The sequence below is a fragment of the Mastigoproctus giganteus genome, chromosome 9, assembly GCF_048544385.1.
Source record: "Mastigoproctus giganteus isolate SK-2022 chromosome 9, ASM4854438v1, whole genome shotgun sequence".
Lineage (NCBI taxonomy): Eukaryota > Metazoa > Arthropoda > Arachnida > Uropygi > Thelyphonidae > Mastigoproctus > Mastigoproctus giganteus.
In genome coordinates, this window is record NC_143583.1 from 75,924,369 (window position 1) to 75,938,804 (window position 14,436).

General features: G+C 34.3%; 1 protein-coding gene across 2 annotated transcripts in view; it reads right to left on the reverse strand.

The window, feature by feature from the left end:
• The window catches only part of Stt3B (catalytic subunit 3B of the oligosaccharyltransferase complex), a 247,533-nt gene extending 234,435 nt beyond the window's left edge, over positions 1-13,098 (reverse strand). For both annotated transcript variants that reach the window (XM_090381684.1, XM_090381685.1), the window contains exon 1: positions 12,903-13,098. In XM_090381684.1, the coding sequence (XP_090237810.1) occupies positions 12,903-13,084 (182 nt within the window). In that variant the 5' untranslated portion in view covers positions 13,085-13,098. The remainder of the gene's footprint in view (positions 1-12,902) is intronic.
• Between the last annotated feature and the right edge of the window lie 1,338 nt (positions 13,099-14,436).

The window sequence follows — 14,436 nt, forward strand, 5'->3', positions numbered from 1 at the left end:
AAGTACTATATATGGGAAGCAGTAACCCACGAGTAACGTATCAATTGTGTGGTACTACACTGACAGTGGTAGAGAATAAGAAGGACCTGGAGATAACTGTGCAGGCAGATATGAAGTTTTCTGAACAGTGCAGACGGTCTGCAAGAGTACCTCATGGTGTCTTGTCAATGATATACAGGCATTTTTATAGCAGGGATAAGGAGGTGATTATCCCCTTGTATAAGGCAATGGTCAGGCCACACTTTGAGTACTGTATACAGGTCTGAAGGCCTCATTTTAAGGATGTAGAGCTGTTGGAATGAGTACAGAGAAGGCAACAAGATTAGTCAATGGAACGAAGGGTTGCTCTTACGAAGGAAGGCTAAAGTTTTGCAGATTACAGTGTCTGGAGACAGCACCTCCAAGGTGATCTGACTGAGGTGTATAAAGCCTTGAATGGTTTGAGCATGCTCAGTGCTGTTGGAATTCTTCCTCTTGCTCAGAATAATCACCTGAGAGGGCATAAATTCAAATTGAGGAAACACAGTTGTAGGATAGATGTGCAGAAGTTTGCCTTTAGTCAGTGGGTAGTTGATTGGTGAAACAGACTTCCATCTTTTGTTGTGGAAGTTGATAGCTTAAATAAATTTTAGGCTGAGCTGGACAGGTATTTGGAACGAACGGAGGGGTGAAATGGGAGCAGGTTTTTTTTTGGCTGATGCTGCATAAGCTTGGTTTCTTGCATCGTATGCCTCTACTAATGCTAATATATCATAGGCTAACGTTGAGTTATAGCAGTAATAATCATACAAAGCCCATTATGGCTTACAGGCCAGGATTAAAATGCAAAAAATTAGTTTCTGGTAAAGATGCGAATTGTGTGACAATTGTAACCGAAATGCTACAATTGTATAACAATCACTCACTTATTGTAGTTAATTATATTACTTAATTAAATTGCAATTAAACAATTGATTACTCACTGCATCAGGGATGAAGTGAAAAATTTGGAATACAGCTGGGGCAAAATTCACATTTGTCATTGGATATACAGCTGAAGCTAGTCTAAGCAATTATATGAGACAAGATAGATCAGGAAAGAAAGAAAGACGCTAAGTCACTCAAAGTTATTCATAATCATGACAAGGAAGGTGCAACAAGGGCACTGCATGATATGGATAGTGACAATTAATAGACCAAAAGCATACACTCATAATAGTAAATATGTTATATCTATAAAAGAGTATTCGTGGGCCAGTTTACACGTTGTGCGGGCTTCAAAACCCAGAATAACTCAAGGGAATAATCCTACAGCCACTGCCTGAGATTGGCTAATTACAACCTCAAATAGAGAGGACTTTAGAAATCCTCCACGTCATCTATAGGAACTGAACCCAGATGTCTCCTAACAAGTGGCAGAAGGCAATGTTCCATTCTGATTATTCCAACTACGATGACATGGGGGATCAAACGTGTGGGAATGGCTAATGTTTCCTAGCAGTCAGTTCTTGCAATAATTGATTTTACTTGGGGTTGATTCATTTAGTGCAGTGCCAACAATTATCACATTTGCAAATTTGCTAAAAATTACAGCAAGGTCAAATGTTAGAGACTATTTAGATAGAACAAACAAATTCCAAGGATGAAGTTAATGGGATAGCTGAAGATAGGAAGGGAGGATAATGTATTGTTCGTAAATATAAAAATGAATGAAATTAGCTTTAGCTTTTGATGTGAGTAGAGACTAAGCTATTAAAAATTAACATTAACAGACTAGCTGTTTTCATAGTCTTATTTTTATTTTACATAATATACTTATTAAAATTAGACTGTTCTTGTTTATTGTTTCTTTTCTATTGAGATGACCATCCAAGCTTTATTACAACATTAGGTATTCTCTAATTTTAAATTATAAAAGCCGTTTTGCTAATTATTTACTTGTTACCATTGCCTGTTACATAATTTTATAAATATATGATCCATTAATCCATCTGTAGGCATGAAAAGGATTGTTCTTCCTCTAATCATGTGGGGATTACAGGAAATAGGTGTGCTCTAATTTTCAAATGATGTGGAATCAATTAGCACCTACAAAACTATATTTGGAAAATCAACAAAAAATAATTAAATTGTCAATTTTTTGATGCCATCTTTATTTTCAATATTTTCTGAACGTAACTAAGAAATTATATTTTTTATATTAAAAACATATTTTAAATTAATTTTTGAAATTAAAACTCCTTTTAGACCTGTCAGCAAGCAAAATGCAAATTTAAAAACTGCACACTTCAACAGAAATTGCAGGCCTCAAGATCTGTATGCAGGTCTGGAGACCTCATTTTAAGAAGGACGTGGAGCTACTGAAAGGAGTACAGAGAAGGGTAAAGAGATTTGTGAGCAGAACAAATCTTACCAAAAGGCTTCAATTCTGTAAATTGCAGCATATGGAGACTAGGCATGTGTGATCTCATTGAGGTTATTAAGGGGGTTTGAACGGATTAGCAAGCGCAATGCTGATGGAATTTCTCTTGACCACGCACAAGGGGGCACAAATTCAAATTGAGGAAGGACAGTTGCAGAATCTATGTGCAGAAGTTTGCCTTTAGCCAATGGGTGGTTAATTTTTGGAACAAATTTCCATCTGTATTGGAGGGAATGAATAGGTGAAGTGGGAGGTTTTTTTTTTTTTTTTTTTTAGGGCTGGACAGATGTGCAAAAATTATTTCAGCCAGAGAGTAAGTGATTGTTAGAACAAACTACCATCTTTTTTTACCATAGTACATTACATTAATTTAAATCATTTTTAATTAAAAAAAAAAATTCTTATTGGCAAATAGTTTTGTATTTGCCAAGATTGGGTATCTGCCCAATGGATGTAAATCTGATTTAATGTCTTCCTTTAGTGCTCAAATCCTATCGTTCTGAGCTAGTTTGAACCTGGAAATATGATTTCTTCAATAAGGTTAATTATTCAAAAATACTTTATTTCAGCTTACTCTGATAGTTATACTTCTCTTTTACAATGAACTTTACCAGTAACTGTGGCAACATCAGAACAGTCATTCTTGAAATTAAGTTAATTAAAAATTTAAGTACAATAACAGGCAAAAGGCATTTGCCATTTTATCTAAAGAAAATCAAACAAGTGTGTAACTCATATCAATTGTTAAAAAAAAAAAAAAACACTTTTGCTGAAATGAAAGAAAGAAAAGTTAAAATCTAACTGGTGTGCCCATGTGAAGCTTGGTATTTGTATTTCTATTAACATTAATAAATACTGATTAAAATTTTGATTAGTTTGTATTTGATCTTTATATTTTCTATTTTATATATGTATATGTATTTAATTTATTAGGTATATATTTACAGAACTATTTCTGATATTTTTTTTCAGTGTTTGCCAATAAAAGCATCTATTATTAATATATCAATTATATTATAATTATTATTAATAAAACATTTTTATTGAGAGGGCCCAAAATTATCTTTGCACCCACACTAGTGATGGTACACCACTGACTGTACATTAAAGGGCACCTCCGTAGCCAGGTGGGAAGGAGCAGCAGTGTGTAGCACACACTTCTTGATTAGACCGGGGTTCGAGCCCATCACCACCAAATACAGAGGATGCGGAAAAGTCAGGGAATGACCACCGCATATCCCGGAGCAATATGGCCTTAGTTGTACATTAGCCTGCTAATGCTCCTAAAAACCAATAACAACAACAGTACATTACACCAGTCTTTTTCCTTATCAACTAACGTGAGTTTGCTGCTACCCAAATGGTAAGTTATTTCAAGATTACTCTTATCCAAATACCTTGCATTTATTGACGTTAAGCCTCAAATGCCATTTTTCAGCCCATTATGGAATAATGGCTCAAAGTGGAATAATTTTTTGAAAGCTACTATCATTAACCATTGTGCCCATCTTTGTATTATCAGCAAATTTAGATGTCAAAATTAAAATACCAACATCTATATCATTAATAAATACTAAAAACATTAAGGACCCAAAACCAGCCCCTGTAGAACTCCATTCAAATTAGTCCATGAAGTGCAAAAGCCATTTCGAGGGTTTAGTATCAAACAACATTAACTACAAAATTGCATTTTCTTTTTGCAATAACTTTAGTTTTACTTTATACAAATAATGCATATCACGTCATAGAACTGTATCTCTGTAGTACTTTACAACTTAGCTTAGGCTGTAAGTACATTTCCAGTAAACCAAGAAAATATCAAAACTTTTTTTGGTTAATTACAAAAACCAACTACAAAATGATTTTGTAGTTAATGTTGTTTGACACCAAACCCTTGATTTATAACCACTGTTTGTTTCCTAACACTATCATCCCTTTATCCACAACAGTAACTTGTCCCTAATACCACATTGCATAAATTTAAACAGCAATCATATATATGGTACAGTATCAAAGGCTTTACTGAGATTATGTCAAAATTATTCTCTGCCTTCAGTTCCTTTGTGATGACCCCATAGCAGTTAATCTGGTTGCTCAGGCATGCAGGGCCACTGCAAGTGGGTAGGCGAGTAAGTATGCCAAATTTTTTGTCTGATATTGTTTTCTGACTGGTTAACACTTATCAGTATTCAACATTTAGGGTGGCAAATTTCATTTTGCTTACTGGCGGCACATAGGCACGCAGCACTACTGTAGGCATGATCTCCCTTTAACAAATCCACTCCTATCGGGGTGATCTTGTTACTTCAACTATTGACTTCATTATTCACCCTTGCAGAGAGGTCAAACATACAGGTTTGTATTTACTCACTTCACCCTTTATTGACTGTAAGCAGGTTGATCTTATGAACTTTTGATCAAATTAGACTTTACAAGACATCACCTACCAAAAGTAAAATGAACTTGAAAGAAATACTTTCAAGTATGTAATTAATATATACTATATATGCATATACAATAAAGTACAGCAAAACTGGCTCTTCATAGGAATGACCATGAGACCAGAAGAGCATTAAAAGTGGTATAAGTTGGAGTATTATAATGGTAGCTTACAGCACTTCTGAAAATTGGAAGATTGCACGGTGATTTTTTTTTTTTTTTTTTTTTTTTTTTTAATCTGCAGAGTAATAATACACAGTTTAATCTGTATATGTTTTTACAGGTGTTTACCTATAGTTCTCAGTACATTATTTTATAGCATTTTTGGCCAGAGTTTTTCAAGTAACAATATAAATATATGAATAAATAAATCTGTTTATTTGGTGTACCAGAGAATGAATTACATTCCCATTAACTGATGACAACTGATAAGGATTTACTACAGATAAAATAAAAAATTTAAAAAAAAGTGCTGCTGAGTGATATTTACATTATCATATAAACAAAAACAGAAGGAAGCAAAATAGAAAAAAGAAAACAAACAAAATGGTTTCCTGGCAGTACTGTGGTCTTCTAAGAATAAGAATGAATCTACGTTGAGATGCTGAATAAATCTGAGCAAGGGATAAGGCAAGAACCTATTGTGAAAAAAAAAAAGATTTGATAAAGAGAAATTAATGAAGGCTTCTGCCTAGTAATCCTGTGGTGGGGGAGTCATGCCAAGTATTTGAGAAGAGTTCAGACACTGTATGTAATGATGTTATCTAGAGCACTTCTTGAATTGTAGAACCCAATTTAAATTTTGTCATTATGATACAAGATATATTGTTTACATTGATAAGTATATTTTAAAAAAAAATCCAGTTTGTTTTGAATAGGATACATAATTCACAAAGTGGGAAAGTAAACTTGCCTATGGATACATGTAAGACTCCATTTTATAGGTGTGTAATGAATCAATATTTACATAATTTAATTTTGGAAGGCCAGTATAATTTGTATACAGGATAATAAAAGAAATGCTACCTCTTAAATACTTATTTTTTGGGTGATAATTACGATTCTTAAATAAAACTAAATACAGGTTTGTATTTATAATATACAATGGACCCCTGCTTTACAATTGGTTCACTTTACGATAAAATCGCTTTAGTTTGAGGCAAGGAGGCATTCTATCACCACTACTGTTCATAGCTGTCATGAATGATGCGCAATGTAGTGGTGGAACAACTTGGACAGGACCAGATGAAAGTCATGCTCTTTGCAGATGACCTCTGCATATGGGGAGCAAGCAGGGAACAAGTGCAATGGCAAGTTGATATATGGGCTAGTATGGCCAATGAATTTGGACTGGTTTTCAGTCAGGAGAAGAGTGAAGTAATGGTTCTAAAGAGGAGTGGCGAGCTTGACAGATACATTACAATGGAAGGGAAACAGCTAAAAATGGTTAACAACTTCAAGTATCTAGGAAGCACCATTACAAAGACTGGAGTAATAAATGAAGAAATAGGTAGAAGGATACAAGCAGGCAGAAATTTTTATAAGCAGACAAGAGATCTGATTTGGAACAGGAACATACCACTAAAGTGTAAGAAGGCTATATATCAGGCCTATTACATACCAATTCTGACATATGCATCTGAAACTTGGACTATGAGGAAAAAGGATGAAATCAGAATTCAAGGGCCAGAAATGAGATTTGAGGAGCATAACCAGAAAGACAAGATGCAACAAAATCAGGAATGATGTGATTAGGGAGAGAATTCAGATTGAAAAACTCCAGAATAGGATTGAAAGGTCCTGTTTGAAATGGTTTGGATATGTCAAAAGGATGAACGAGAGGCGTTTGCCAAGAAGGTTTGATTTACAATTAAGGCAGTAATTGTAATAGATGTCATTAAGAGAGGAGGAAATTGGAGTGAAATCAACAATGGAGAGAAGTACACGGACAGGGCATGGTGGCGAGACTTCATACGTTGACCAGTGGAATAGCGGAACAATGACCGATGACTACACAATATGTAGTAAGCTCCAGTCATCGTGATCATATTCACAAATTGAATTTTATTCTATTAAATGGCAATTCTAATAAGCAAAAATATAAAGCACAAATTTACACTTTATTATCTTACAATTAACAAAATTAAATAATACATGAAAACTGGAAGAATATTTTCAACAGTTTAGCAAAATAAAAATAAGTTTACTCTTACATAGCATTAATACCATATATGTACATACTAATTGATATTTCTGTTCAATGGCATTTTTTTTGGGTAGTAAAATTTAAAACAGTAAAAAAAGATAAGCAATTAATAACAAAGAACACAGCGTACACAAATTGCAACTAACAAGATACGGGCAAGTGAGATACGGAGTAACAAGTTAACGAAGCTTAAAAAGTAGAAACAGAGAAGTTTTTTTTTTTTTTCTTTTTTGGAAATTTCATGGATAGGGAAATACATTTCACCATAATAATGTAAAAAGACAGTTATAGGATAGATGTGCAGAAATTTGCCTTTAGCCAGTGGGTAGTTGATTGCTGGAACAAACTTCCATCTGTCGTAGAAGTTGATGCAAGGCAGAACTAGACAAACATTTGGAGCTAGTGGATGGGTGAAATGAGAAGGGTTTTTTTTTTTTTTTTTTGGCTGATGCTATATAAGCTTGTTTTCTTTCATCATGTGCCTTTGCTAATGCTAAAAACCAACAATTCCGACCATTGGTATTATTGCAAATGCAATAAGACCAAGTTTACTATCCGTTTATAACAGATTGCACTAACAGAAAAGCCCAATAAACCAGAAACTGCAAATTGTTTTTGTTTTATGGTAGTGACCTCCAAAAATGTGCTTTAGAAAAATAAAGGCATTCAAAATGGATTCTTATAACCAAACATGTGACAGCAATGAAAGTGTAGTGCATTAATAATTTGAATTGTTTTTTTTTTTTTTTGAAATTTGATTCTATAAATCAGCTGATTCTACTAACCAGCAATCATGTTAACCAGCATCTGCTTATTTCACTTTACAATGGGCTTATGATTGTCTCCAACCACATAGTGGTCCTTCCTCTCAGCTAATAGTAGTGTATGTAAATGTGTTGGCCACGTGTTTTGTTTTTGCATCCTTTATTTGAAGTGATTTTTTTTTTGTGTTATGCTTTAATCGATATATTAGTTTTAATCAATTTTTTAATCAATATATACAATTTCCATTATAAAAATGACCTTTTAGAGAGATAAATAGTAGTTATATAGTGAAAATTTCAACTTCCAAGGCCTTGGAACAAATTACCAAAAAACAATATTATGGGTTCACAATATTTTCACGATACGATGGTGCCTCTGAAATGGATTAATATTGTAAAGCAGGAGTCCACTGTAAATAAATTAAAATCGAGAAATGTTTCTTAATTTATGCTCACTCATAATAAAATTATTTTTTTCCAACAGCAGTAACATCTTACAGAATTACTTTATTTACATAGTCACTTTTGCATCCATATATTCTTTACCATCATATATATATATATATTATTGTTGTAAATACACCATAGTTTACCCATAAGTTTTACTATATAAGTAGTGTAAAGGCATCGTTTGATTTTATATCTCATATTGGGCTACCTTCACAATGTAATACCAGGTATTGCACTACTTCGAATAAACACTTCTCTAACAGAGGAGACTACTGTTATTTATTCTCAGTACGCACCACCACCCAGACAGCACCGTTTCGGAGCTTGTTGGCTCACTCATCTGTGGGCGGGCAGGTACCCTGGTAATGCAAAAATGCCGTCATAGTTGCAAAATTAATTCCACAATATGAGAGATGCCAAATGGTGTAGGTAATAATATTTTTAAGACTAAATGCACAAATAATGTTATGGGTTGAAATTAACTATATAATATTGGTGTAACCCATATTGTGTTCTTATTGAAGATTATGATAATGATATCTGGTCAAGTTTACAGTATTAGGAATTTGTCAGTTGTGCAACGTTAATGCTATTGTACACAGGGCAACTAGACATTATACGTGCAAGAAATTGTATTGGTCGATTTACTTAATTAAATGTTATTAATCTGTAGGGAATGAGGTGTATATGGATTAGGCTACCAAGTTAGGAAATGTAAACTAGCTTTAGACTGGGAGGCCTATAAACGTAATATAAATGAAATGGTATTAAAAATAATATGATGCTAAGTAATGAAAATAATGCTAATAAACAATGTAAATTGCAAAAAACATTCTCTCACTCGGCCATCAATCTGCTGCTACTTGAAGTAGCAGATTGATGGCCGAGTGAGAGAATGATTGATGGCCGAGTGAGAGAAAAACATTCTCTCACTCGGCCATCAATCTGCTGCTACTTGAAGTAGCAGATTGATGGGCAAGTGAGGGAATGTTATTTGCAATTTATATTGTTTATTAGCATTATTTTCATTACTTAGCATCATATTATTTTTTAATACCATTTCATTTATATTACGTTTATAGGCCTCCAAGGCTAAAGCTAGTTTACATTTGCTAACTTGGTAGCCTGATCCATATACACCTAATTCCCTACAGATTAATAACATTTAATTAAATAAAATTAACCAATATATATATATATATATATATATACACATATTACAAATCTGAGGGGGACATAGATTCAAACTGAGTAAATACAGTTGTAAAATAGATGTCCGGAAGTTTGCCTTTCCATCTGTTGTGGAAGTTGATAGCTTAAATAAATTCAAGGCAGAACTAGACAAACATTTGGAATGAATGGATCAGTGAAATGGGAAGGGGTTTTTTTGGCTGATGCTGTATAAGCTTGCTTACTTGCATCATGTGCCTCTACTAATGCTAATATACATAAGTAACAGACATCCTTACCAACTGTAAAAATGTTTTACAAATGGTTAGGATACAAGTCTACATACAACTAAAGAATTCAATGAAACTAAACATCTGCACACTATGTGTTAAGGTGTCTTCAATACACAGATTTAAAAAATATAAAAGATATTTTTTTAAATATCTTAATTTATTTACACTCTTTGTGGTTCAAAACAAATTCTGTTCACCAAACTATGATGCAACCCTATTTTTTCCCTTGGTTTCTCTATTAATCAATGAAAAAAATCTCTAGTGAATAAGGTAAAAAAAATCACCCCGGTGCACCTATAGGTTTTCACAAGGATCAATGGGCTAAAAAGAGCCACAATGGCAAAGGCAAACTCAACTGTACCTGTCCAAAAGTTAGCAGTTACAAAATAAAAATAAATTGCCAAATCCTCTAATTACGTTCATCTATTATTTAATTATTATTATTAGCCATATGGTACAAGGAAGCCTCAGGCTTATGCTGCAACAGCCAAAAAAAAAAAAAAAATTCCCAAGTTACCCCCTGTGTGTGAGAGAGAGAGAGAGAGAGAGAGAGAGAGATCACCAAGAAAGAGAAGAATGATGATATCCAGCTCAGGACCCTGGGTTTGCCAAGCCCATACTCACCAGATATGAGCCCCCAGGATAAATATAAGAGCCCCGGGATCTATATAAGCAATGCAAGTAAATAGGTTTAAACTGTAATAATTCATAATCTATAATAAATTTATATTAAAGTATACTTTTCATCTGATAAGTCTCTGTAATAATGTGTAATAAATTTATATTTAAACTATACTTTTCATCCGATAAGTCTCTTTTTTAACCATCTTTTATATACATATATACCCTTGCACCCTTGTATACATATATACAAGGGTGCAAGGGGTGCACTGCACCCAAGCACCAACATTCAAGGGGAATCTTGAAAACCTGAAACTCACATACACATATGAAGAAAATTTTAAAGGGGGGGGCACCAAATTACACCTGGGCACCACATACCCTAGGAACACCCTGCATATATAGACCAATATGTCATCAATGCAAATACTAATTCTGAAGGATGTAAAAAAAAAAAAAATGCAGTCAAGGAAATAATTTAATATAAACTCAAATTTAACCTCCTAACAGGAATATAGGGATCATTTTTGAGACTGTGTGTGAGAATTCTGTTCACAATGCATAAACTCTATGCTTTCCAAGGTAATTTTTAAACTGTTTGATTGAGAATTCTAAATCTCCATTGAACAGGATCAAAATGACCTTGACAAATCTTGCATACGATTTCATGGAACTGCCAGCAAGTTAAACTACTATTCAAATTTTTATAAACCAAAAAAGCAGGGCTAATATGCAATGCAAAGCAAATCTTTTTGACACAATCCCAAAATTAATCAGGATATCTTAAATCTCAAAATTAGTCGGCATATTTGTTGAAATTTATACTTCAAAAATTCGTGACACATATTTGCAAACAAAGACATACAAATGTTTATTTGTTTACTGGTGACCAATTAGTTAAGTAGTAAATTTTAAACATAGAAAAGCAATAAAAATGTAATTATTATTACTGCTATATACATAGAAAATACAAAAACTTCATCAAATATGAATATAAAATTCTTTGTTTTTTTCTATTCTTTCGAAATATATATATATATAAATAATGTGGTACTATCCATCACTTTCCTCCTTTCATTGGCATTCTGTTTACACATGCTAACCTAGGCCAAATTCAATGGGATGCAGAAAAATAGTTGTTCTAGGACCCTCAGACCAATGGAATTACTATAAGAAAATCTTAGTTAACTATGTTTAAACACTAAAGCAACAGTATACTGTGTATGATAACTTGCTGTTTGCTGGACAACCCCCCCCCCCCCGAGTTCCAGAAGAAAACATGCAACCCTTGATTGAGACTGCCAGAACTGCATCATGAAAAATGCCCAGAAAAATTTCTTGCATTGCTGACAGGATTCAAAGTTGGGATTTTCCCCCACCAAGTATGTAAGGATGAAGAGCATAACCACTGTTACCTGTGAGAACACAAATAAGAAGTCGTAGCTTTTAACTGCCATTTCATCCAGTGAATTTTAAGCAATTTCCTTCCATCCCCCATTCTCTTTCTTATATTATTCCTAAATTTCAACTAACCACAACTTTATATTGTTAGGGGTGGGGGTGTGTGTGTGTGTGTGTATATATATATCCCTCTAAGTTGGTTGTACCAGGGTATTGTCCTTTACTGGATGGCATTAAATGATTTTATCAATGTATAAAATGAAAATAACATTTGCGAAATATATTCACACACAAGAATAAAAAATAAAACTTTCTGCTGACTTCTATTAATAAAATTTTACCAAACCAAAACAAGAGGGAAGAAACATACCAGGCACCAACTATTTTGGTCTGAATTGGCTATTATTTTATATTAAGACCACTGACGGGGTAAACGCAAATAATTCTAAAGCGACGTTAAAAAATCTAGTTCATTGGAGAGGGAACTAAAAACATTTCCCAGGTTTCTGCTTCTCCCAGTCGAAGTCAATCAAATCAAAACAAGCGAGAATTCATTCAGGGTACTATTTGTGTGTTCATTTAAAATGGCCAATTTTTCACACCGAAATCGCTGATATTGATATCTGCAAAATATATTCTAAGAAGTAACTCATTAAAGGGTTTTAAAAATAATCATATGGCTGAGCGGTTCACAACTTTTGTCCACTGGACAATAACAAAACGGAAATCATGCAACATCTCTTGAGTGATGTTGCATGTTCACAAATTGTGTTGGCAAGTCTGCAGATCAGTTTCTAATTGAATGAAGATTTTTGTATCATGCATTTTACGTGTGCAATCTCCTCATTCTGTAACTTTTTTTGCTGTTGTTTTTCTTGGTTACCGCAGAAAAAAAAAACATACAATTTTAATTATGTGTGTTTTGCTTATCTTTCATAGATCTCTCAAATAACCTGTTCCTTTGCAGGAAAGGCACAAAGGGCTCGTAGAAAAATTCTGCATCTAATTTTTTTTTTAGGAAACATGAAGAAAATTATCAAAAATTAGTGAACAGTAACAATTCTAAGCCAATGCCATTGACTGCCATTAGAAGCCAATGTAAGTTGTGAAAACAAGTTGGAAATACTTCGTCCTGAAAGGTAACCACGAAAACTTACCACGGATCGAACTCGTGTATAATACTTTCGAAACGTATAACAGCAAACAACCTAGAACTGAAACCTGCTAACCACGCAAGGCTTAAAATCGTAAATCTCAATAAACTCTGCCAACCAATTGCTTGAAACAGAGGATTTTTGGTGGAAACTTTGGCATCTTGTTTGACGCCGGGTACCGCCATGTTTCATATGAGATTCAGCCACGTCTGGATTTTCATTATAAACAACCCAATGGTAACACGCCAACAGTTCCCAGTATCACTACTGACACCTGCAATCAAATAAACTGAGTGTATTTTATTCACTTTCACGGTATTTTCTTATCCTACGACTACCGTTGAAAATCAATAAAAAACTAAAATGAATTATGAAGTTAGGTAAGACTAAATGATCATTAACGTAACGCTAAGGTAACAAAGACTACGAGGCTTCGATATACATCTAATCAGTTCTGCAATTGTATATATTCTTCCAACAATCAGTTTGTTGTTTGCTGGACGCAAACCCGAATTGCCGATGGGGGGGGGGGACTACAAGCCACCCTTAATTCATACCCACTAAATGTGCCAGTAAGTGAAAACTGGCCAATTTAGTGGATCTCAATTAAGTGAGTTTTCACTATATAATGAAAACTCACTTCTTGCTTCCCATACAGCATATACCATATGCAGCAAACCTTCAAAAAAATTTATGGAAAGTTTAACAGGAAAGTTTGCCGTTGTAATTTCTTGAGCAAAACGTATAACAGCAAACAACCTGGAACTGAAACCTACAAACCACGCAAGGCATAAAGCCCTCGTGGGTAGCAAAGTTGGTAGGATCGCTGTCCTCCCCACACTGGGTGGAAAAGACCCGAGTTAGAGACCCATCAATGACAGGAGGAAATTTTATCGGTCTTTTCCACAACGTGGCTGAGTTACTCGGTCTCAAACGAGGGTAGCATGGTTTTTTCTGCCGAAAACTCTGGGTTTTTTTTCCAGCAAACAGCTGGACGAAAAACCCTTTCTTGGTCTATCCTCGACTATTATTGGTCCTTTATTTCTTCGCATGAAGGCAAACAGAGACATGACAAGGCACTTGTCATGTCTCAAGGGTAGATCCCTTGAGCTCATCTACTACAATATTTTCATTCCAATTCTTCTCTATGCTGTAGAAGCATGGTACAACCAGACCAACAAGCGAATCATTGAAGCCCATCTTGAACAGACACAGAGAATCATCCTGATACATATGACTCGCGTTTCAGAATAATCTGCAGTACTACGAATAATTACTCATAATCTTCCATTGGATTTTCTTCCCATTTTCTACAGGTTAATTTACTGTGTTCGCAAGAATCAAGTTTCCTCGTTCCTTGTATCCAAACACAGGTCGACATCGATAGCAAAGCAGAGAGAAAACGCAATTGGGCAGAAATCATTTCCATCTGGAAGACTCGTTGGCAGTTGGTGACAAATGTTTTATTACCAGCAAGTTCTTTCCGTTTGTCTGTTCTGTCAATAAGAAATGCCTTCAATCATTTATACGAGTGATT